The sequence below is a fragment of the Meles meles genome, chromosome 18, assembly GCF_922984935.1.
Source record: "Meles meles chromosome 18, mMelMel3.1 paternal haplotype, whole genome shotgun sequence".
NCBI lineage: Eukaryota > Metazoa > Chordata > Mammalia > Carnivora > Mustelidae > Meles > Meles meles.
Window position 1 is genome coordinate 11,180,575 of NC_060083.1, and position 24,703 is coordinate 11,205,277.

At 61.4% G+C, this 24,703-nt stretch overlaps 1 protein-coding gene across 2 annotated transcripts in view; it reads right to left on the reverse strand.

The window, feature by feature from the left end:
• Positions 1–24,703, reverse strand: part of KIAA0753 (KIAA0753 ortholog) — a 42,317-nt gene continuing 17,614 nt past the window's right edge. For both annotated transcript variants that reach the window (XM_045984443.1, XM_045984444.1), the window contains exons 8-18: positions 20,761–20,993; positions 19,348–19,514; positions 18,312–18,431; positions 17,504–17,593; positions 14,664–14,742; positions 13,718–13,801; positions 11,152–11,337; positions 10,158–10,239; positions 7,391–7,511; positions 6,775–6,999; positions 1–1,257 (exon numbers count right to left, since the gene is read on the reverse strand). In XM_045984443.1, the coding sequence (XP_045840399.1) occupies positions 1,140–1,257; positions 6,775–6,999; positions 7,391–7,511; positions 10,158–10,239; positions 11,152–11,337; positions 13,718–13,801; positions 14,664–14,742; positions 17,504–17,593; positions 18,312–18,431; positions 19,348–19,514; positions 20,761–20,993 (1,505 nt within the window). In that variant the 3' untranslated portion in view covers positions 1–1,139. The remainder of the gene's footprint in view (positions 1,258–6,774; positions 7,000–7,390; positions 7,512–10,157; positions 10,240–11,151; positions 11,338–13,717; positions 13,802–14,663; positions 14,743–17,503; positions 17,594–18,311; positions 18,432–19,347; positions 19,515–20,760; positions 20,994–24,703) is intronic.

Below are 24,703 nucleotides of genomic sequence, written 5' to 3' on the forward strand. Positions count from 1 at the left end.
TCCTGAGTTTATTTAAAAATCAGCGCAGTACAAACTGCCTCACAGACGACTTCGAGACACCGAGGCCACCGCCTGCCGACGCAGGCGCACCCGCGTGCCCCACACAGGGATGACCTTTGGCCCCAGAGCCTTCTCGGTCCCGAGGCCACGCAAAATTGAGCAGAAGGCCAGCACCACCCCCAGCCCAGGTGTGCGCGCGGTGGTGTGGCCAAGCCGCTCCCCATGGTCGCCTCAAACACGCTCACGCTGGAGAAAGTCCAGCTGTGACACCGACCGCGTCCTAAGGAGTCACATCATCCATGGCCGAGCCGAGCCGAGCTCAGGCCAGCCAATGGAGAGAACCTTCTTCCAGGAAGTGGCCTTACTTTTACGCACATTCCTTTTTTGTTTCCGAAAAGCCAGAGGCACTTCTTGGTAAAACACAGCTTCGAGGGGACGAAACGACTGTGGCTCTCGGGTGTCTTCCTCTCCCGGGGGACCCGCAGGGCTTCCCGCATCCAGGCGGGTCCTCTCCTCCTGCCCGGTCCTCTGTGGGTCCACAGGCGTGGAATATGCTGGCCCAGAGAACAGGGACACCAGTTCGGGACCCTCCTGACAGTCTCCGATGGCCTCCGCGTCGTAACACACTCTGGACATCAGAACACGGCCACCAGGGCGAGACAAGGCTGCAGACCACAATGCAGAGGACCACCGGGGTGAGAACCGGCTGGCAGGATGCCGAGGGCTGGCGGGCTCCGTCTGCATGGTGTGGCGTCGCGGGGACCGACGGAAGCGAGCTCGGGATGACGGGACCACAGGAGCCACGGGCACAGGGGGCTGGGCAGCAACGTGGACCCTCGGGAAATACACCTGCCAGCACCGTTCCCGACACTCCTGTCGCCAGACTCGGTGGCAAAATAAACACAGTATTTCAATAGGGAAACTACACATTGAGAAACTATTATACTGTCGTAATTCACAATTTCTGGGCGCTGAGAAACACCTTGCCCTCCGTCATCAACCACCGGAGCCATCGCCACGACCACGAAAGGATGCAAAGGGGGCCCTCCCCACGGGCAGCACCCAGGAGGCACAGAGGGGTAGCCGGGCTCAGGGGCTCCCGTGCGCCCTGGGAAGGAGGTCCACTGCAGACGGAGTCCTCAGGTCGCGGCCTCCAGGAACTCCGAGGTGAACACGGCTTCTGCGTAGTCCTCGCACGCATCCTCCAGCTCCGCGGCCACGGCCCCCAGAGCCTCATCCACCAGCTCATCGGAGAAGCTGAAGACAAACAACACAGCTGTAGGGGCACGGCCACGGCCACGGGAGCCGGGACTCACCCAGCGGGCGGCCCCGAGCCTCACATGCAGATTCGGGGCCACAGCACCTCTGCACAGGAAACACCAGGCGAGAGGCCCCGCTTGCCCAGACCCCACAGCCAGGCTGGGGCGGGGCCTGGCGTCCCCACGGATGCCCCACCACTGCCCACACCCACCCCCCAGGTACCTCCTCTGTGACAGTCACCCCCACGCTGCCACTGACAGGACAGGGGCTCACAGCCAAGTGCCACACAGCATCTACTCTGGGGCAGGACCCAACCCAGGCCGCCTCTCCAGCTCCCCCGCGAGTCTGCAGCTGCCCCCAGCCTCTCTCTCATAACCTGGACATTTTCCAAAAGAGCAAGGCCTTTATTCGTGGAATGTCCCCCAGTCCAGGCCTGTCTGATGTTTCCGCGGGGCCACTCGGGTCACACACCTGTGGAACCGAGGCCACAGAAGGGATGCCATGTCCCTCAGTGCATCCGGCCATCCCACGTGGCTTGCTGGGGTACAGCGGGCATGCGACCAGCTCCCTGGCTGTGCCAGTACCCCCTGGCAGGGGTGTCTGGCCACAGGACTCAGGCACAGGTGCAGGCCCGGCCGAAGTCGGATGGGTGCAGGGGGCTCCCATTCCCGGACAGACTCGCGTGCTCGCCCCTCCCTCCCTCCTTCATTCCCAGCAGCGGGGCCTCACAGCCCCTGGCCAGCCCCGTCTGTAACCAATCCCGGGCTTTTGTGCACACACTGCCCCTCTGATAGCCATGCCCCATGGGTGCCCACCCCCCAGCTGCTCCCGGGTCCCCCCAACTGCCCCTGGTCCTCTGACCTCCTTCCTGGCTCAGGGAGATGGTTCAGCCATCGTGCCCATTCCGAGCCCCGCACCCAGACCCGGCCATTTCCCCGAGGGGCTCGGGCACATTTTGGGGAGAAAGGCACTCAGGAGCCGGTGTGCTCTGTGCTCCTGGGGTTGCGGCATGGAGGCTCTCTCAGTAGACGGGCCAGATGGACACGCGGACACCTGCCGCATCCACCCCGTATCCGGCCTCCCCGTGTGGCGTGTAGACACACGCACTAATCTGATCCACCCTCCCGTGTCTGCGCCAGACGCCCACCGAGCAGAAACACATGTGGCCACAGCTCTCCGGGCTTCACCGAGGACGCACAGGCCGTGTCCAAGCCGCTCGGACCGGATGCCGTCTGCCCCGTTCCCTAGATCGTGTTACTGGTGGGAAATACTGGGAGGTTCGAGTTTCCGCTCATTCCAAGCTGGGGGGCTTGGGGGTCAGATGAGAAACGTGAACGCGGGTCCCCCCAGCCTAGCCACAGCGCGCGGCTGCCCCCACCTGGACGTGTGGAGCTTCTGCGGCTCAGACCGTCCTCCCCCGACGTGTGTGGTCTTCTCCACTCAGAGCAACCCCTACGCATCAGAGCCCCTCACTGCTAGCGAAGCGGGTACTTTCTCCTCGTCCGCTGGCTCCCCCCGGCCTGCTCCACTCTGTGGGGATTTGTGGTATTTTCCCTCACTGTTCCTGTGGACGTTGCACACTCTGCTCCCACGTGCCCAGACGCCAAGCCTGACCACAGACATTCTTGCCGTCTCCCCGGTGGCTCCCAGAGGCTCTGGAGCAGCTCGTCCTGCTGTGACATGGGCGGGCGTCGTCGTGCCCACGGACACCCACTGCCGCACACGCTCACCTCTCCTCTGGCACCGCTCCTGCTCTGCCCCAGAAATGCGTGTTTGCCATTTCCCGTGGCGAAGTGGCCGGTGACAAGCGTCCTCGCTTCGCTCATCAGAATCCCTCAGCTCTGCGACGCACCTGCGCCAGAGCAGCGGCCCTCTCTCCTCTGCCCTTACGGGATGCCGCGTGCCCCAGCCTCTAGCGCTCTGCTTCCCGCTCTGCCCTCCTCCGAGTGATTTTCACGTTTTCTCTTATTTTTCAAGAAAACTACGACATGCGCCTATGCGTGGGTTTCTTCTCACTTTCCGTGTTCGGGGCTCGTAGACCTTCTGGAACCCACGGTCCGAGGCTCCAGCAGCGTGGACAGCACGCCCAGCCCCGTCCTGATGCCCGAAGCGCTGCCCACGGAGTTCCAGTCCCCCACAAGGAGCGTTCCCAGGCTGCCGCGGCACATCCTGGGCTCCCACCCCTGGGCTCCATCTCCGAAGGTCCTCAAAAGACCCCCGTGTCCCCCGGGCTATCAGCTCGTAGCTTGTGGAGGCTCCGTCTGTCCTGAGTGGGAGGTGGTCCAGATTCCAGGGCCACCACAACCAGAACCACCCACTACGTTCTCGACATTCCTGGCCCTCGCCCACCCCAAACTACGAGACAGATGCAAAGGTGCCCCCGTGCCCTGGGTAACAGCCCTGTTTCCTTCCTGTCTCCGTCCTCCCTCCACCGGGGCGGGTGCTCCTCACACCCACTGAATCGTTCTCCTCGTGTGATGGATTCTCAGGCCAGAGTCTCACTTCCTAAGTCCTGTCTTGCTTTCCTTGATACCCACGCTGTGCCGGAGCCCCACGCCCCAGAAGCTCACTGAGGACCGCTGCCTGGCCACCGGGTTTCCTGGTGCTGCATGTGACGGCGGATTTCCAGACGGCACCTTCACTCTGCTGCCTCATCCAACAGCTTCGCTGAGCTCTGAGCTCGGGAGGCTTTGCGGGACGCTCGGACGTCTTCTAGCAGAGTCGAACTGAAAACGACACGCTGTTCTCCTGTCGGGTTCATGAAGGGGCCGCTGGACTCCCCGGAACCGTCTGTCACCTGTCCCCCACACGGACACCCACATGGCTTCCTGTAGTGACGTCCCAAGGTACACTCTGCCCGGTCTGTGCCTTCGCTCCTCACACACCCACTGGCCGCGGGCGGGCGGCCTCCGGGGCATCTCCCACGCCCCCTTCCCTGTTTTCACGGACGTGGCTCCCACCGCCAGAGGCTGCCGCCACGGGCCGAACATGTATGTCCCCACAATGAAAGGCTGTTGAAGCCTCAGCCCCAAGGGGTGGACTGGCACTCGGGCCCTGCAGGAAGGGGCCCCAGGGGACGGCCACCATCTCCCCAGAGAGCAGACGGCTCACACACTGGCCTCACGTCCCAGCCTCCAGAGTGTGACCCACAGTCCAGCTGCTGAACCGTCCGGTTGGTCTCCTAGACTCGTGACTTCTAGAACCAGCGGCGGATCTGCAAAGTCCTGTCTCTCCTGCCATCTGCTCGCTCTGCTGCTCTGCCTTGGGGGGCCTGGCTTTGCCTGGGAAGCTCTCCGGTGACTGGCCGTCGTACTCGTAATTTCCAAGAACTCACTTCTCCTCGGGAGCTCCTCCTTCACAGTGTCCCGGGCTCGTGTCCCCGTGTGTCCGCGTCCTTCACTCCCTAGGACACACGTCCTGGTTGGTCTGGCTTGAGTCCTGCTCAGAGTCCGCCCACCCCTCCCACTCACCTGCACCCACGCCTCCGTCCGCGGGTGCCAGGCACCCCTTCCCCTGGCCTCTGCGGCGTTCCCGGCAGCTGGGTCTCCAGCCGTCTGTCTGCCTGCGGCTTGATAGCTCCCGATGCTCCTGCTCGTCTCCGTTGGTCATCATCTACGGCTCCACACAGCCTTTGGGTAACACGGAGTGCGACAAGGATTCACGAAGGATGGGTAAGTCCACGGCTCCCCCGTCCGTTCCGGCCGCACGTCTCCGGGACCCTGTGAGTCTGCTTCCGCTGAGCCTGACACCGCCAGCGCCCTTATGCCGGATCGCGCCATCGCTCCTTTCCCACACGGGATGGTGCTGTGGTCGGGGGCGGGCAGCGGAGGCGTGAAAAGCATGAGTAAAGCTGAGCTCACTCCCTTCACCCTAGCGGCTACTCCAGCATGCGGTGGGCACGACCCTCAGCTGCGGAAGCCCCCAAGAGAACAAGACCAGAGTGGGAGCCCTCGGAGCCGGGACGTGCGCCCTCGGAGCCGGGACGTGTGCACGCGCAGCCCCTACACAACCCAGCGAGAACCCGCACAGAAGGGCTGCTGCCCCTAACCCTTGGACTCCTTGGGCTGGAGCGGGACGGCGGACGAAAAGCATCACGGGTCGTGGGAAGACCGCTCGATGGACGGCCTGTCCTCCTTGGCTCGTTCCGGATGTGCTGCAGGCCCCTCAGCCTAACCGACCCAGGCAGGTCTGGGAGGAGGGAGTGTCCCACCATGTACACGAGGGAACACACGAGACCAGCGGGCTTCCCCGTCCTCCTCCCCAGAAAACAAATGTGCAGCGCACGCAGAACAATCGAGAGGCCCGTAGGGCATGGGAAAGGAAAGCTTGGGGGCAACGCAGAGGATAGACACAAGCCACCTGATCCCACTTCAGGCAAGACGAGGAAACAGATCACAGACCTCAGCAAGAGACCGTGCACGACGGAAGTGCAGGAGAAACACCCAGGACTGGGGAGGGCGAAGGGCAGGTACTGGAGCCCTAAGGGGCCGCGCGAAGAAGGGAGAAACCCAGGGTCAGGGGGAGAGACCGATGGACCCACTAAGTACAAAGGCCGCCCCGGGTGGAGGTGGTTGGAGGGGAGGGCCGAGTGTGCAGGTGGGGCCCCCTGCACCCCTGCGAGGGAAGGACGCTGCAAGCTTGGAACCAGGACACCCGCGATGGCAACGCAGCAGCCACGAGTCTGCGGGGAAGACAGCACGAAGGCGAACAGACACGGAGTGTCAGCCTGGCCTCCCTGCACGGGGCAGCATGTGCTCGGCAAACCAGAGAGGAGACCCCTGGGGAGGCAGGGTGGGGGCTGCTCGCACAGGTGCCAAGAGAGGGGCGGCCCAGGACAAGAGCCGCCCCGCAGATCTGGAAAGCAATCAGGCCCATTTTACGGGGGAAGGAAAGATGATCTGAGGAGACAAGTGGGGTGTGGAGGCCAGAGACCCATCGTTAAGGGGAGCGTCTGACTGTGCGGGTGTGCGGGTGAGCGGGTGTGCAGGTGAGCGGGCGTGCGGGGCGGGTGTGTGTGCAGGGCAAGCGTGCAGGGCAGGTGTGCAGGGCACGGCGGGAAGGATTTCTCGGCACCGGCCCGCAGTGGCCAGAGGAAGCGCCGGCCGCAGCCCAAGCACCTGTGCAGGGACAGGGACGGCAGCCATCCACAGGGCTGCCTCAGGTGCTGGCCAGGATCCCCACGTGCGCTACAGTTCAAAGGAGCAGAGTTACACGTGCCTTTCAACGCGTGGTCTACACTCCTTCTCCAAGTACCAGCAGCAGGAACCCCAGGCAGCCACCCCTCTCGGGAGGCGCCCCGCCCAGCTGGCTCCAGTCAGGGGCCCAACAGGGAGGCCGCCCAGCGCTCCTGACACAGCAACAGGCACCTGCTTCACCAACTCCTCTGCCTGAAAAGGCAGGTGGCAGAGAAAGCCCGCCTAGGGAGCCCACATGCCGGCCTGTCCCTCTGCCAGCCTTCTGGGCGCTCCCGCTCGGCACCTGGCCCCCCCGGCGCAGCCACGACACCGTACTGACCTCTCGGCCAAAAGCCACGGGTTGAAGGTGCCCACAGCCTCGTGCGCGACCAGGCGGAGGTACCGCTCGAAGCGGCTACAGTAGTCGCCAATGCTGTGCCGCAGGCCTGGGGGGACGTGCAGCGCGGTCCGGCCATCCTTCTGCGGACACTCTTCTGGGAGGGGTGCAAGGGGGACCCCGCTCTTCTCAGACCTCTCATCCGTCCCCATGCTTTCATCCAGGGAACTGAGGGGGAAAAGGCAGTCAGGAAAGCGTCCAGCTCACCATAGGAAGGCTGAGTGGTTCCCTCCACCCGCCGCGTGGACGGGCGAAGGCCTCTCGCCCACCTGAACAAAGCCAGCACCCCCCCACTGCGCCCTGCTCGCCCTGTCCGAGGCGGGAGTCCCTGCGCTGGAGGCCAGAGTGCGCTCTCGAAGCAGGTCTGTCACAGAAGACGAGCCGGGACAGTGGCGCTGCCCTCAGAGGCCTGCCCGCCCCGCAAGCACGCTACTTCCCGGGGCCTTCCCGGAGCTCAGGAGGTCTGGCTCTGTGTTGTGGGAATCAAAGGACCCCGGGGCTTCCCAGGGGCAAGCTAGCGCCCTGACGCGGGTCTGACGCAGGTCTCAGCACCACTCACTTGGCATTTCTGGGTTGTTCCAACACGATGTTCACGTCGGGGTCTCTGCGAGCTGGGGTCTTTGTGATCCTGATTGGATGAGGAGAGAGAGGCCTTTCACTTACTGCTGGGGGTGCCTGCCCTAGAAGAGGAGAAGCAGACCGTGACCGTGTGGAGACATGCCAGCGGCTTCCCAGAGCCGTCCTCGCAGCTCGGCCTGTGACGAGGCCACACGCCCATCTCTCAAACCTGACCGGGGTCCGGCAGGGCAAAAATGCTCCGGTTTGCAAAGAAAAGGCGAACTTAAAGTCACGAAAAGGACTCAGCATTAAGACGCGACGAGCCTGCTCAGGAGCCTCAGGAGCCTGGAGGACGCTCCGCCAGAGGCTTGTGCGAAGCCCCAGGAGAGGCAGGCTCCCATGGGGGCCAGCACTCGAGGACGCTTGAGCACCTGGGTTCGTTGTTAACCTTGAGATGGTTTGATTACTGGGGAAGGAAAGATGCACTCCCATCGGAACGCTTAATTAGCTGGTTCAGTCTGTCTCTGGGCATCACCAGGAGTCAGGACATGGACTTACTAACGAGCCTTGAGCTTGACACCCCTCTGACCTCTGGTCACTTGAAACTTGAAGGGTGTTTCACATAGAGGAAGAAAACGTGTGCTGCTCTCCGGGAAGGAGCCCTGTGAGCCGGTTTCACGCCGACGCGCCTACGGCGTCCTTGTTGGAGATGCTACATCCGTCAGTGCTTGCGAAAACGCCACAAGGACAGCTGTCCACTGTTCACACGAGCAAGGACAGGGAAGGAAAAACCACTCTCGGGGAGTTTCTGTGGTACAGCTGGGCACGCGACCAGAGCAACAGACACAGGACCCTGGGACTTCCCAGGCAGGGAGTGCTCACTCTCGGGGTCGACTGCGCTCGTCGGGGGCACACCAAGACTTCACGTGCTCGGCAGCAGCGACTAATGACCTGAACTGTCCTTGAAATGAGAGCAGAGTCCTGCGTTCGGCTGGCTGCTGCACAACGCGACCCGCTGCACACGCACGGCAGGGCACTGACTCCGGCCTCAGCTCTGCGGCCTGGCTGGGAGGGGAGATCCCTCCACCAGCGACCCCGATGCACGACGGGCATGACGGCCACGGAAGCGCGTAGGTGAGGGAGGGAGGAGCCAAGCTCCAGAGCGGCAGCGGCAGGAGCCCCGCACAGGTGGGGTCAGGCGACCCCGCGGCTGTGGCACTCACGGTGTCAGCTGGGGGGGGCGACACGCCACGAGCAAGGGCAGGGGCTTGAGAACCACAGAACACACGAAAGGCTCAAGTCAGCGCTGCGCTTAGACGGCTCACGTCCGTCCGCACGTGGCACGGCACACGCTTCCCCGCCCAGGTCATACCTCACAGCCCAATTCCAGAAGAGCAGTGGCCGCCACCCCCACCCCCCCCAACGCTCCGCACTCACGCCCTGTGTGCGGCACCTCCCCACAGCCATGAGGCAGCCGCTGACGAGTGGCACTTCGGGCCACAGCTGTGACAGGAGCTGGCAACTGTGTCCACGTGCAGCAGGGGAGCGGGAAGCGGGCGTCTCCTCCGCGGACGGCCGGGGACCGCAGGGCTGTCCCTCAGGAGAACCAAAACCGGACCCTCACCTCCACCTCACGTCACAGGCCAACTTTCATTCGAGACGGACCCAACTGTACACACAAAAGCTAAACCTGAGAAGCTTCTAGAAGAAAACAAGACACCCCCTTCTGAACTTGGGGTTAGGCAAAGGTATCTCAGATCCAAAAAAAAAAAAAGGAAAAAGTTGATGTTCGACTTTTCAAAGTCAAAAACGTCCCTACAACAAGCTACACCTGAGAACAAGCTCGGGAAAAACTGGCCGCGTCCGTCCGAAGAGACCCGCGGCCGCAGGAGCAGGGCCGGCGCGCAGGGACGACGCATCCCAGGGTCTGGCAAACCAGATGCAAACACACGGGAAACCGCCAAGCCACGTGCTCCGAAGGTCGAGTCCGAGGAAGGTGAATCGCAGCTCGCTAGAGCAGCGTGAGGAGGACAATGGATGCAGTTGACAAAGCACTTGTCTCAGAACACAGAGGACCCTAGACTCCAGACAAGAATTCCACGATGTTCAAAACCGCACGAAGCACCAGGAAGCCTCATGCAGACAGACGCCACTGCTGATGATCACAGAGAGACGTTCTAAATGTCATCGTTCATCGAGGGCATAGAACAACCACGACGAGACACAAGTCCACGCCCGTCACCACGGCTGCAGTCCCAGACCGCCCGGCCCCCGGCATAGGCCTGGCAGCTTCCCCCAAAGTGAAGCACGGCCCCCATGTCCCAGGACCCGCCGGCGTCTGCGCAGGCTACACACCAACGTGCTCACACGCGCTGGTCCACAACAGCCCAGGGCCCGCAGGCAGACGGATCGACAGGAGGCACGTCCACGTGCGAGAAGTCCGCCGTGTACCCGTTTGCCATGACCCAGCTAAGGACACAATTAACATCCGTGCTTTGTATCGCATGTAAGTTTAATCTCAAAAGGAAAAAGAGCCACAGAGAAATGCGACCCTCTAGCTGCAGACACACACACTGCAACATTCAGGGTCACTCAGGCCCATACCTGCCGTGCTCTGACACGCACCCAGACACAGGTGACGGGCGGGCGGGCGACGCGAGCAGGCACATGCAAGTCCCCAAGGTCTGCATGTCCCTGTGCGTCTGAAACCCTGCGGCATATGGTGTGGGGGAGAGTGGGGCGGGGGAGCGTGGCGGGGGGACACTCACCCGTCTTTCCCTCCTGCCCCCACAGGAGAGGATCAGCATACACGATTTTACTGTATCTCTGGCAAACTGTCTCCCGGTATTTCTGTAAAAAAAAGTTTAACATATGAGCAAAGAGTAGTTTCATTCCGCACCAGAACAGGTCACTGACATGATGCGGCGCACTGCCGGAAACGGGTGGTGAGGGCGTTCAGGAGGCCAAGTCTAAAATTAAATGAAGAGTTCATCTGACCAGTCTGACTGAGACCAGCACTGCCCACGAGAACCTGTCGTGACGGGCGACCTGTCCCATGGGCCGCTGACCACTTCAAACGTGAGCCGTTGGCCCCGTCGGAATTGATGTTTCCATCGCCCACGGAGCTAGAGCCGGCCGCTCTGGACGCTGCAGGCCCGACGGGTGCCCCGGGAACGGAAGTGTTAGCATGGGGGCGAATGACACAACTTCATGTTTTGAAAAACCAACAAAAGACAGTCTTCCTGTTTCTACTTAGCAGCAAATCCTAATGGAGACTCGGTCATGGGGCCCTTAGACGGGCCCGGCTGGCATGGGAGTCAGGAGACCCAGCGCCCCAGCGCACCTCCAGCGGCCGCAGTTGCACCCTCCGCTCCCTCACTGTGCCTCGGTTCCCTACTCTGGACACTCCAGGCCCCAGACCGGGTCCTGCCGGAGGTGTACCCTCTATGATGAAAGGTCCTGAAGTGGCATCACAGCAAGTAAAGAAGAGAGATGCTGTGTGATCTGTGGGGAACCCATGCCGGGGGGGTGGGGAAGTCCAGGCCCTGGCTCTCATCCCAGGGGGGCTCCCGTCACCTACCGATAACGCCACGTCCTGAGCTGCATCCGGCAGGGTGCTGATGCCTCACACCTGCTCTCATTCGCCAACACCCCTGACTTTTAGGGAGGGCAAGTGACTCTCCCAAGGCCCCATGCTGACCGCAGTGGGGCTGGGACGAGCGCCCGGGCTGCAGAAGCGTGGGGGGCGGCCCCGGACCTCACCTCCATTTCCTCCACCCGCAGCATCAGGCTCTCCAGATCCGGGCTCCCTCTGCCGTCCCCCACGGGAGCTGAGGCTTCCGACTCCGAGCCCCCACGGTGGGTCATGGGCCAGGGCCCGTGGGCAGCATTTTCCAAACGGTCCCCCAGCTGGCGAAGGCTGTGGGGTGCACAGTCCAGAGCTGCAGCCTGCGAAGCAAGGGAGGGGTGGAGAAGCAACGAAAGACCTAAAGGTGGCCGGCGGCCATCCCCTCACGTCGCACCCCTGCCACGCCAGCGAGCCCAAAGCAACCACATCAGCACAGCTGCCACCAGCTGCTCAGATGCTGCCGTGAACCAGGCACACGACCGTGAGCACCACCTGCCAGCCGGTGAAGCACGCGTGCTCCTCGTGCCGCACCCAGAGAAAAAGCCTGCTAGCCCACGCGTCAAGTCCAGACGACAGGTCTGTTCTCGTGCGGTTCCAGGCTTTTGGAAGAACGTCTGTTCACAACGTCACGGCGCTCCTCACACTCTGTCCTCACTCGAGGCACTCTACCCTTCACTCGGGAGCACTTTGCCAGCTTCTCCTGACCCCGGGTTCGTTATGCCCCACAGCACTCTACGGTCTGCCAAGCGTCTGCACGCTCCAGCTCTTCATCCGTGACCTGCTCTGAGGGCTTCTACAAGGAACGTGTGCTGGGAAGCGACGGCATCAGGCTCCGGAAGGAGACACTCGTGGGGTGTGCAGTCACGGCGCTGCCCGCTATGCCCACGAGCCCGAGCCTCACTCTCACCCTCAGCAGGGAGATGGGGGCCGTCCTATCACGGAGCTGGAAAGGCTCGTGAGCGCGGGCGTGGGGACTCAAAAAACCCTCCAGCAGATCAGAAAAAATATGTGTGTTAGCGGCCAATAGAGATAGGAATAAACGCCCAACCTTAAGTTAAATAAAAATTAGCCAAATAATCAGACAACAGAGTCACAGAAACATCTAGAGCAGAGGAACCCAGGAACACGGGTCCGTTAATGCAGGTGCGTGTCTGCACGTGTCCCATTTCTCATCTACGATTGACAGGATGTCAGAAAGCCCGTGTGCCCTCAGAAAAGATGAGGACGCTCCGACACGCTGATCCAGAGGTCACCAGAGGTCACCGGCACAGAAGGACGGAAGCCGGGTACCGAACGCCCCAGTGCTCCCGTGCAGGACGGTCTAACTTCCACACCACACTTGAGCTGAATGACTGCATTTTTAGCCACGTGCACATACAACTTTCAACTCAGAAAACACTTGAGCATTTCGGAAAGAGACCTTTGAGGTGCTCAGGTCATGTTGCAAGCGAACATGGCGAGGGCAGGACATAAATGTCTCCTTCGCTCTCGCGATGGGACTTGGAAACTTTGCGTGGAAGGGAAGGCCCCCGGTCCTACAGGGTCAAAGCACACACCTGTCCCCACGTCGCTGGGCTGACCTCAGTGAGTCTTCACACGCACACCCTCCCGGGGCTGCCTGGGGACCTCCTCGGGGATGCCCACGTCGAGCCTGGGACACTAGCTGCTGACAGGACTGCAGTCCTCATCACTAACTCTCCTCGAGACCTCCTAGTGCCACGGTCTACACAGTCTAATTCTCATACGCGAGGCTGGTAACCGTCAAACCCACTGCTGACGGTCCTGCCGGTCCCTCGGGGACACCACCCCGGCTGAGACACTAGGCCAGAAGGACCACTTGGGGACTGGGCTGCATGGGGCACACGGGGACTGCACCGGGTGCGTGGGTCACACTCTCAGCTTCCGGCCTCAGTAGCCGCAGAACCCGCGACTCGCCACACGAGGCTGGGACCGTGAGGTGGGAGCCGCACCGACCAGGCTCTCAGGAGGCAGCCAGGCACTGGCCGAGCTGCAGCATGGGACACGCCCTCGCAATCTGCGCTCCTCCTGACCCCGCGTCACCGGGCCGCTGTGGCTTGGTCCCACTTTCTCTAAGCCTGGGCCTACACACCGGCTCGGCCCCGTGTCCGGGTGCGGACAGCCACGGCTGCTTTCCAGCCTGGCGGGAGCCCACCCCCACCCCAAAGCCCGAGCCTCCGCCAGGCAGCAACGCTCCCGCGCTGGCCAGACACAGGTCCTCCGTGGGGACGTGCAAGGGCACCCGACCCCAGCACGTGCTCTCGTCCTCCCCAAATCGTACCGACCCCTCCCTGCTCAGTCCCGGGCGCCGTCTGGCACTTAGTGAGCAAGCCGACTGAGCAGTGAGCACCGGGCCCTCGGCACATAGGACGTCAGGCCCGTTGCGAGCAAAGCCAGGCTGCGTGGCAGGACAAGACAGTGGCTGCTTTCAGGTCGCAGGCTGCTGGCGCTCAGAGCCACGCGCCACAGCCACATCCTATCCTTAGGAGAGGACAGCGCCACGGACAGCACCCTGTGGCTCCCGAGATCTCACTATAAGCATCATCAAGCCAAGAGGAACCGTCGCCTCCCCCTCCCTGAGCAGCATCCTCAGCGCTCACGGGAACCCGTGTACTTCCCCTGCAGCCCAGGACGCTCTCGCGACACAATGGCAGTGTCGGCAGGACGCCACCGCGCACTCACCTCCTCTGCGGGCTGGCCGGTTGCCACGTCTGCTGACGGTCGGTCCCTCGGCTGAGGATCTGCTTCCTGAGAAGAGCTGACCCCCTGTGCAAACAGACAAGTGTGACCTGTGAGCCATCGCGATCTCCGGCCCAGGAGCCGTCGCGATCTCCGGTCCCGGCTGTGGCTCTGTCAGGCTCCACCGCAGTTCCCGGCTCGTGTCCTTGGGAACAGCAAGGCCATGTGCTGCTCTTGGCTTTCTGCCCTCTTCCCTTCTCCGACTTTGGACACGGCCAGGGTGACCATGTGTCTTTCGGCAGCTGCTCCGCATCTCTGTGCTGGTTCACTCAGCAAGGAGACAGGGAGGCAGCCGGCCAGGCCGGGGACGGCCCTCCCTCCACTCTGCCCTGAGATGTCCTGGGACTCTCGCGACAACTACATGCTTCTTACACTGGAGGTACGGACTGCAACGGCCATTCAGGGCCCCAGAACACCGTTTGTTTCACGTGAGATTACAACACTCCCCGTGGCCTCCATGTCCACGCAGAAAAGACTATTTCCACGACCCGTGCCCTGCCGGCCAGCACTTCTGGCTCACCGCCCATGGGAGGATGGTGGCTGCCAGTGACGCTGCATGACACCTCCTCCTCGAGAGGGAGGAGCAGTCTGTGCATCAGCGTGGGCCCGCGGGAAATTGCACCGACCATCCCGCCCGTGGAGCTGAGCGTGCCCAGGACTCGCGCAGAGGCAGGAGCCTGGAGCCTCAGCTCATTCCCTAAACTGAAAGTTCCCCTTTCTCAGACATGGGACTCTCTCTTCCCGTCTCAGTCCCTTACGTGCACTGAAGACCCACCCGTGGACCAGCGCTGTAGGCGGACCACGCAGCACAGTGCGGCCCGGCAGCCGCGAGGCCTCACGGAGGGCTGCCTTTCAGTCTGGCGCTTCCAAGGGCAAGCGACGGTGTTACCTGGGCTGTGACCAGAAGAGGCTTCAAACGCTCCAGGACCGCCTTCTCCACCTTGTCTGCTAGCTGGGTGTCCGACACGCTATGTGGAAATGAAATCCAATTAAAATCAGAGACAAGAAAACATCCCCGTCTGTATATTTAGGTACCGCTCCAGGCGGAGGAAAATGAAACGAGTGTAAAACCACGGAGCTGCTCTAATCCTGACAGCCATGCGATGTCCCAGGGGTCTCGTTAAAGAGCAGACCCGCGGTTGGCCGGGATGCAGCCTTTCCAGCAAGCGCCCCACAGCCATGCACCGCCGGTCTGGGACCCGCTGAGGCCACTTCTCACCGTCTCAACAGGTACGCGAGGTTTTCGGTACATTTCCTAAGAGAAACGGCCACCTTTCAACAACTCGAGAGCACAGAAGACCGAACAAGTCAAACTGATTTTGTTCCTTCTCCAAACCCCGCTATCCCAGAGTCAGACACAAACCCACAGAGAGGAAGGAAAATGCTTCTGGAAAACAGGACAGCATGGTAACCAACTGCGTCTAGCAGCCGAGTTCAACTCTGGGCGAGTCATGGGGAAAGCGGAGGGGTCACACGCGGCCCTGACAACTTCTCGGCACAGGGCTGGTGGAAGCAGGCAGGTGGGGGCCTGGGGGCAGCCTAAACGTGGGAGACAGAAGCCTGGGGGCCCCTCTCCGACTGGAGGGAAGTCTGGCCACCCCTTTGAGAGCGTCTCTGGACACGCAGGCATGCTGGACGCTCCCGGGACACCGGCCACCAGAGGCTTAGCGTCCGGACACTCTGACCCGTCCCGAGGGAAGGACTAACAACCCTCGAGGCTCCCTCACCAGCAGGGTGGCTGCTCGCCCCAGAGAAAAGCTCAGCCCAGCAGCCCCCAGAGGACAGCGCTAGAATGGTGCATCTCCACGGGGAGAGAGACGCACGGAGCCGCACGGAGCCGCACCTGGTGTCACGCACGGACGCCGGCTCACAGTGGGCGGCAAACAGGAGAACCCAGCACAGCGGCAGAGCACTTGGAGGAGCACAGACGATCCGTGCGGCCATCCAACAGAACGCCGACAAACTCCTCTCCGTCAGGACCCGAAACTGCTTCCTCGTCAAGACCCCATCGGGAAGCTCGCTCGCAGGCAAGCCCCCGCTGCCGCGCGCCCGTCTACACCGGCTCATGCCCGGACACAGAGAGCCTCCCAGCTGGCACGACAGCACACAGTCTCAGCCGACGCAAGGAGGCGCACAGCAAAACCACCACACGCTCACCCCAGGGGCCAGAATTAGCAGACAGCAGCAGACGTCAGCGAGGTTGGGGGATGGAACGGAGCCCCACACTGAACGCGGGACCCCGCCCCGACGACACCTCCCAGACACGTATGTGACACTTGCCAGTGACCCGGCCCACCGATGGCCTGGGATGGACATGCAGCTCTGCCGGGAGCCAGAGGCCGCACTGCCTGTGCCACGCCCCTCGCAGCCGCAGCACCTCAGCCCTGCACAGCAAACTGTCAGGGATGCGGCCGTCGGGGGCAGACTCATAGGTAGGGCGATGAAAGATGAACGAAGGAGTTGGGACGGTGGTTCGCTCCAGGGGGGAGGAGTGACTGAGGAGGGACCCAGGAGGGACTGAGGAGGGACAGTAAGTGGGTGCCCATTCCCATGAGAGCTGCTGGCGCAGGGACCTCCTAGTACTCTGGGCCGCGTGCGTGCATTTCTCACAGACAACCGCCCAAAAGGATGATGGGGCCCAGTGGGCTGCCGTCCTGCTCCCTGGCCAAAGGACAGCGGGTAGGGGTCCCAGGGCTGCTCCTGAAGGTAGGAGGCAGAGGAAGGGACTGCCTCAGTGGGGCCTCCCATCCAAACTCTGTGTGCAACTGCATGGGCACGTCGGCCGAGTGAGGCCCTTCCAACCCCACAGCTCTGTGGTTGTGCACTTGTCTGTCCGAGAGAGAGACCGCATGAGCAAGTAGGTGGGAAGGACAGAGGGAAGGAGAGCACCTCAAGCAGACTCTGCCCCAAGCAAGGAGCCCAACGCAGCCTCAATCCCGGACCCCGAGACCAGGACCAAGCTGAAACCAAGTCGGCCACGCCCCCCCGACCGCGCCCTTGCTGCTTGAACGCTGGACCACAGACAAAAGAGGAGGAGGCCAGAGCCTGCCAGGGCACGAGCGTGTCGTGAGGGCTAAGAGCACACACACAGTGAGGGTGGCAGCAGGACAGCTGTGATCGGAGGCAGGAAGCAGCCCGGCCGGCCCCAGAGTGCCAGTGACCCCTCCAACTCAAGCGTCCGGCTGGGCGCTAACTCCCTCCACTCGAATCAACCCTGAAGCAAAGCGCCTGTACACCGCCCTGGGACCAGACGCATATCCACTCCGCCCGCCGAGAGCAGAGCACCCAGGGGTGGGGGGACAAGCAGACGTGAGGCCGACCTCTCAGCTCTCCCAGCCCACCAACGACGTTCGGCATCTCTGGCCAGGAGAGACACTTGGTAGCAAAGACCGCACACGTGGTCACACGGGCACACGTCCACGTGGCAAGGCCAGGCCGCGGCGGTCCTGGGGGCACAAGTGCGCAGACCAGAAGCAACAGGCGAGCCCTCACGACTCCCGCTCAGACGCAAACCGCCCCCCCAATGCCAGCTCCCTGCTCGTTCCCGCAGCCAGTCTCTCTGTCCACACCAAGCGGAGTCCACACCAAGCGGAGCAGGCCTTGGGGACAGCGCAGAGGCCCAGCAGCTGTCTTGGCTCCACCAGCGCCCCGCTGAGGGCTGCCCAGATGTGCATAGCCCCTGCTCATGGGGAGTGGCCTCAGCGCTCCACCTGGGACACGGGCACTTACCCCCGCCTCTGCGTCTCATCCGAGGCCCCGGCTTTCAGTTCCTCCAGCTCCTTCACTGTTCTGGAAGTTTCGGCGTCAAGCCAAGCGAGCCTGCTGGGCAATAAGCGGTGTCAGACCACCCTGCCTCGCCCTGCACGCTGCCAGGCTCAGGGTCAGGGTCAGGGCCGGGGCTCTGCGGGGGACCCCACCTCTGCCGCGGGAGCTGCTCACGGGCAGCTCTGGGCACACGCACTCCCAGTGAGCGCGGACAGCCACCCACACTGCCCAAGCACACTCAAGAACGAGGGCTGTCACACGGGGCACTCTGTATCCTTCAGTTTCAGACGCCGGACTAGCATCCAATAACACAACAGTCCATAAGGCAAGAGCAGTCTCGGCAACGTGAACGCAGAGCCCCACCATCACCGCAGAGCCCCACCGTCACCGCTCCTTCCGGAACGTTCTCAGCTCACGCCCGATTCCAGCCTGTCTCTCTGCAGTCCCCTTCTAGCCCGCCATTCCTCACCCTCCACCTCCACCTCAGGTCGGTCAGAACAGGCCCCTCCTGCAACTGTAAGTCATGGGGGCTGGGATTCTCTTCCAACCATTTCTAGAAGTCTCAGCAGAGCTCACCACTGCACCGTACACAAACAAGCAGCCGGTGACAAAGCACCCACAGCGGCGAGGAACGGACGGAAAGGGTCGCCGTCCACATGGGGCCATCCGGCACCGTATAGAAGTGGCTTCGCGCGCGGGAGAGAAGGGTCCGCTCCAGACCCTGGGGCCAAGGCCCCTCCTTTCCCAGAGGTGGAAAACCGGCCGCACAAACCTCACGGCTTCCTGCGCGATGGCATCCCTCCGTGGACTCTCGTCCCGAGCCTCGTCCTGCCGCGGCCACGCTTCCTTTGCGGCACTCTTGGGGCTCGGCTTCACCTTCAGCCAGGCAGCGCTGCGAACGTGGGAGAGCACCGCTGACTGCTGGGGGAGCACGGCCCACGTGGCCGCTGGCTCCTGCATCACCTCCCACCCACACCCCACACGCTGCCCGGTCGCCCGCAGGCTCAGGGCCGCAGCGGCGTCCACCCACGGAGGTCCGCACAAGATCCCAGCGGAACACACGTCTTTATTCTAACCCACGCGGGAAAGCACAGCCTTTGGAGCAGAGGAGTGGTGAAACCAGGCCTAACGGTGGATCCAGCCCTGCCGTGTAAGACCTTCAACACCCAAGTCGCCGCTGCGTGGGCTCCGAGGGCTGAGGAGGAGGCACATCCGCGCACTCGGACGGGCCCACCGGGCTGCTCCCTGCCACCTGCTGGCCCCCCTGTGGCCCGGGAGACCTGCCGGCCCCGCTCTGTGGGACGGGCTGTGCCCCCGTGCATGCTAACACAGAGACAGACGGTAAAGTCCGCTTTCTCCTCTCTGCGCCCGGTGGTGGAGAAAGCCCCCCAGTTTTAGGATTCACAATCTCGTCTTGAGATTAGGATTCTCTTTAAATACTCATCCCCCAGCAAAGACCGACTGAAGGGCCCCCCAGACCATCAGGGCTGAGGCCCTGCGCTGGCACAAAACGCCCCGCACAAGGAAGGCACAGCCCCCAGCGTCGGGCCGCGAGGTCCGCTGTGCAACATGGGTCGGTGCACACCTGCGACCCCCACACAGGACCACACGCCCACAGCGGGTCGGCAGCCACAGGAGGCTCCCGCCCCCGTCAGAAGGATAAAGGCACCAAGAGGCTTCTGGACAAACATTCTCCCATATTTCTCAGCCGCAGACGCTTCTGTGCTTAGTGGGAACTTGGGCTGCTGCTGCTCGTCAGCTCTAAACGACAAGCACCTGCCCTGTGAAGCACACACCCCACCACGTACCACTTGGGAGACGCTGGTGGGGACGTGGGGTTCGGAGGCACCCAAGGGGCCCTGCTGTCCCTCACAGGCTGCTGGCTCACTTTCAATCTAGAGGACACTGTCGTGCGCTGCAGTCGGCTTCTGCTCTGGGACCGGGTCGGTCCTCCTCTTCCAGCTTTGTGCAGTCCCTGCAGGAGACAGGCATGAAGGAGCTCGAGAGCCACACGGGTATCAGGGAAGCTCGCCTGAGGCTTCAGAAGTCCCCACAGTGCACCAGAAGCCGGCAATACCTGGGGGCGGGCGGGCCTCACACGGAGCATGCTCACACCGAGCGTGCCTCACACCGAGCACTCCTATACTGAACGTACACGCTATACTCCGCATCCCCGGGGAGGCGATGGGGGTTAGGGGAGGGGTGAAGCTGGACACCCTTCATTAACCACCCTTTTACACGTTCACAGATACACACATAAAATACATTTATCCTTATGTTTTTTCTTAAGGAAAAAAAAAAGCTGCATGACGATCTTGGTTGAAACACGTCATGCCTCATCTGTGCACCGGGACAGACCTCTTCCTGTGCTTCCAGAAGGCTGAAGGCTTCTGGGCTCATGGCCGAAGACCAGCCCCGCCTGCCCGATGACGCCCCACGAGGCAGAGCCAAGCCAGGACCTCAGTCCCAGTGACCAGCGCTCCACACAGCGCCGGGGGACACCTGACAACATGCAGGCCCACCAGCGCCAAGCACACCGAGAGTGTTTGGACCAGGAGGCCGTCCTCCAGCAGGTTCTCCGCTGCAGTCACGCCACAAACAGAAGCTTAGAGTCAAATACAGCTTCAAGCCAGCTGCCTCCCCAACCCACAGCAGCAGCCCTGTAAGGCCTTTTCATACCGAGGGATGAGTTACCGATGTTTATCCTCAGCAGAAAGCAGACCTAAACCCCCTCCAATCCCGTACTTCCGAAGCAGAAGCAGACGCAGCAGAACGTCAGGACAGCCTGCCCGATTAAGGCTGTGGTGTCAAATTCATGCGTAGCTCTCCAACCAGGACAACAGAGACACCCGGTCTTGGGAGCAGTATTAAAAACTCTTCTTTTTCCTTAAAAAGCCAAACACTAGGAGCGCCTGGGGGGCTCAGTTGTTAAAACGTCTGCCTTCGGCTCAGGTCATGATCCGGGGGCCCTGGGATCAAGCCCCACACTGGGCTCCTGGCTCAGCGGGGAGCCTGCTTCCTCCCACCCCCCCTGCTTGTGTTCCCTCTCTCGAAGTGTCTCTGTCAAATAAATAAAATAAAATCTCTAAGGAAAAAGAAAAAAACCCAAACACTACCCGGAGCCGAGCTAAGTCAGCTGTGTCAGACGGTGGGCTCAGCCGGTGGACCGTGGGCTCAGCCGGCAACCAGGGACATGGGCCGCAAAATGGGTCGCTCCGCACCTGAGGTGGCCTCGCCGGCACCCGGGCCTCCTCCTTCCGAAGCACCGCACTCCTGGTCGTGGGCCTCCCCGCTGCCACCCTAGCTCTCGCCGGGGCCAGTGGATCCCCCAAGAAGCCGGTGCTGTGGTCTGGAGCGGATGGGGCTTCTTCTGGAAGGATCTCCTCACCCATCACATCCAGCCCGTTCTCCAACCTCCAGTTCGCAGCAGGCGCTGCCCCAGCGGGACAGTTATCTGTAGGACATTTCAAAAGGACAGACAAGCTGCAGACATCTAGCCACGCCTGCCAACTCAGATCTTCTCTCCTATCTTCCAGAGACGCGTTTTACAGCCAAAGTCACTCCCTGCCCTGTGACTCCCACAGGGACCCACAGGCAGAGACCCACAGGCCGTGGCTGACGCCCAGGCTCCCCTCCCACGTGTGCTCCTTCGCCGTCCCTCGGACCCCAGCCCTGACAGCCCCTACCAGCCGGGGCAGACGTGTGCTATCCCGTGACTGTGAGAACAGCGCCTCCTGACCCGCCCCTTTTTCGTATGCGGTCACCCCACCTGGCTACCAAATGTGTTTTTTCTAAGATGTAAATATTCAGCTGTCGTTTCTTAAAACCTCTATCCTCCACGCCGTTCAATTTGCAGCGGGAAAAGAAATAAAATGGTCTTTGATTAGAGATGAGATGTTTTCCATACAGGAAATCCAAGAGGATCGATACAAAATTAAATGAGGAAGAGGGTTTCTGGATAAGAAAAAAATACACGAAAATTCATGTCATTCCCACGTATCAAGATGACCAGCAATAATATAAGGGAAAACGTCCCGTCAGCGTCAGCAGCAAGAACTCTCAGGCACTCAGGAAGAAAACTAACAAAGATGCACTCACAGTTCTTCTAAAGACAGGAGGGAAGATCTGAGTAAGTTGTTTCTGTGGAGGTGCGAGCCCTCCCCTCGGTAGCCCGTAATTTCAAGCACAAATTCAGCTAGTGCCCCAGCGGGCCTCTCAGTGGGTCCCAACAGGCTCGCCCAAAGTGCTTCACACAACCCCAGGCCAACCCGACAGTGCCTGAGAAGCACAGCCTTTTTCCCCAGGAAGGGACGGACCCCCAGGGCTTCCTCCGTGTCCGGTCCCAAGCCTGCGCCCAGCACAGGGGCCAGCAGCCGGCCCATGGGGACAAAACGAAACATGTGCAGGGCTGCACCCTCTGACTTAGGGTCCAAGATTGGGTCCGTCCCTTCCACTCAGGGACAGGGGAACTGCCCCGCAGAAACCCATTTCCCTGGCAACGCAGGCCTGCTCACTCCTCCACGACCTGATCACTTTATTATTTTAGAAATGGACAAAACTCATTTTTAGGGGTGCCTGGGTGGCTCAGTGGGTTAAGCCTCTGCCTTCAGCTCAGGTCATGGTCTCAGGGTCCTGGGATCGAGCCCCGCATAGGGTTCCGTGCTCAGCGGGGAGCCTGCTTCCCCCCGGCACCCGCCTGCCTCTCTGCCTGCTTATGATCTCTGTCTGTCACATAAATAAATAAAATCTTTAAAAAAAAACAACTCATTTTTAATGGCCACCAAAGACCTGTTTCCTCAGCTAGCATTGGCCTACCACAACCTGCCCCTCCCGCGGTAGCTTGAGACTGTGGCAAGCAACGAAAATCACCTGCCACGTTTAGGGCGCTTCGGGATTATCCGAGGTGCCACTTACACCCGGGTCTGTCCCGCAGGATAAGGACTAGAGTCCTTGCTTCACAGACGGAAAAACGAAGGCTGAGAAACGGCATCCTCCACCAGGGTCAGGACGTGCGTCCATGCTCCCGCTCTGCACGTCGGTTCTGCAGGAGCTGCAAGCCGGCAGCTCTCCACCCGCTCCCCCTAACGCAGGAGCTCACTTCCCCACCTCGGCTGCGGGCACCTGCGCTCTTCTAACCCAGTTAGGAGACGCGTCTGCGCAGGCCCGGGAAGCTATCCGTGTCTCCCCCAGGCACCCAGACCGCAGCACGCTGCACGGCTGGCCAGGAGCCTTCCCGCCTCGGACACACTTCCCCAGAGCCTGTCTTGCGGGTGTGGGAGGGAAAGGCGCACCGACTTGGGGCTGCGTTCTACTGTGTGGCTGTGAGGGGTAGGGAGAACCACACTGTGCGACGTGCACGTCTAACCGCTCTCCAGCAAGTTCAGAGACATCCACGCCAGGGCGGTGCACAACATCGGCAGCAGACTGGGACACAGGTCAGGTGCACAGCGACACACAAGCTCCAACCCAGCAGAGGAAACAGTGACCTGAGAAGCCGCTGATGAGCGCAGGAGAGTCCGGCGCAGGCAGAGAAAACGTTGGCAGAGGAGACTCAGGAACTGAGGCTGAACATTCAAGGGCAGCCTGCACCTCAGACACCGGAGCGGGTTAACAATGCAACAGCCAGCTACTCTCGAGCCTGGCAGCGGAGGCCGGAGCCCTGGGACAGGGGCGCGAGTCTCGGTGAGCGCCACGCGACCTCACACGAGCACCACCCAAGGGGCTGGCCCCGAGGTTCCGACAGGAACGACGTCACGGCCCCAAAGGCCGAGCGTCTCACGGCTCAGGTTCCAAGCAGACGAAGCGGAAGCCCAAGGAGAGCACGAGTCTCACGCTGCACGAGACACTCGAGCCGTCGACAGATCGTACATGAAGTCAGAAGAGCACGGGAGAAAAAGCAAGAAAGGAGCAAAGGCTGGAGTGAGCCAGGATCGTTCACGATTCCACGCACAGCAGAGCACAACCTGCTGACAAAGCGGTAAGAAAACAGGAGCGTCTGCGCGTCACCCAGATATGTGTACGTCCGCACACACATTAGGAGTTAGCAGGCTTACTGGATGCCACGCACGGGTAAACGCAGTGAAAGCTGCACGAGAGGATATGAGGACAACTGAGTCAGAGGCCCCGTCCGTGAATCGGGACCTCAGGAGGCATTAACTAGTCAGAATCCCAGGACACTATCGGCTGTCCACTATCGGCTGTCTGCTGTCTGCTGTCTGTTGTTGGCTGTCTACTGTCTGCTGTCTGTCCGCTATCTGCTGTCCGCTGTCTGCTGTCGCTGTCTACTGTCGGCTGTCCGCTGTCTGTCTGCTATCAGCTATCCGCTGTCTGCTGTCCGCTGTACGCTGTCCACTGTCCGCTGTCGGCTGTCTGTCGGCCGTCCGCTGTGGGCTGTCATTGTGTGTGGCGGGGGTGGCTGTTGGTGGAACTCATATTCTGATCCTGAAACTTCCATGCAGATGCCGAGGATCAAGGTCAGCAAAGGCATTCCGGAGAAGCAGGCGGCCGAGTGTCCGGTCAAGAGTCAGAACGGAGACACCGCACATGAGCAAAGGGACCAGCAGCGAGGTCCACGGCAGAGAACACGGGGCCCAGAAACGGACCCACACGCGTGTGGACACTGAATTTACGACACGAGTGGCATTCTTTGCCGCTCTGGGGAAGGAATGATCTTTTCAAATGAACCTTCTCAAGGAAATAACGCAGGAAAAGGTCTTAACTCTGGCGTAGGAAAAAGCTTCAACGGGACATAAAAACAAAGGCAAAAAGCCATACAGGAAAGCAGTGCTCCATCGGACCCCAGCGAATGACAAACTCTGTCTGTCCTGGCACCGCTGCCGCGGCAGAAGCTACAGTAACGTCCCAGTGTGTGTTTACAGCACAGAAAACTGAGGCAGGGCCCACACACGGAGCAGTCCTATGAAGAACTATAAACACAATTCTGGGAAACAAAGAAAAAAAAAAAAGGAAAGGAAGGAACAGAAGGAGAACGTGAAAGAGGGAGGGAGGGCGGGCAAGGGACCTGAACCGGCACTGCCCAGCAGGAGGCGTGCAAACGGGGCCCAAACACAAGAAAACACTCACACCGTCACTCACACAGAAAATGTAAATTCGAGCCGGAATGAGGGGCGCCTGGGCGGCTCAGTGGGTTAAGCGTCGCCCTCT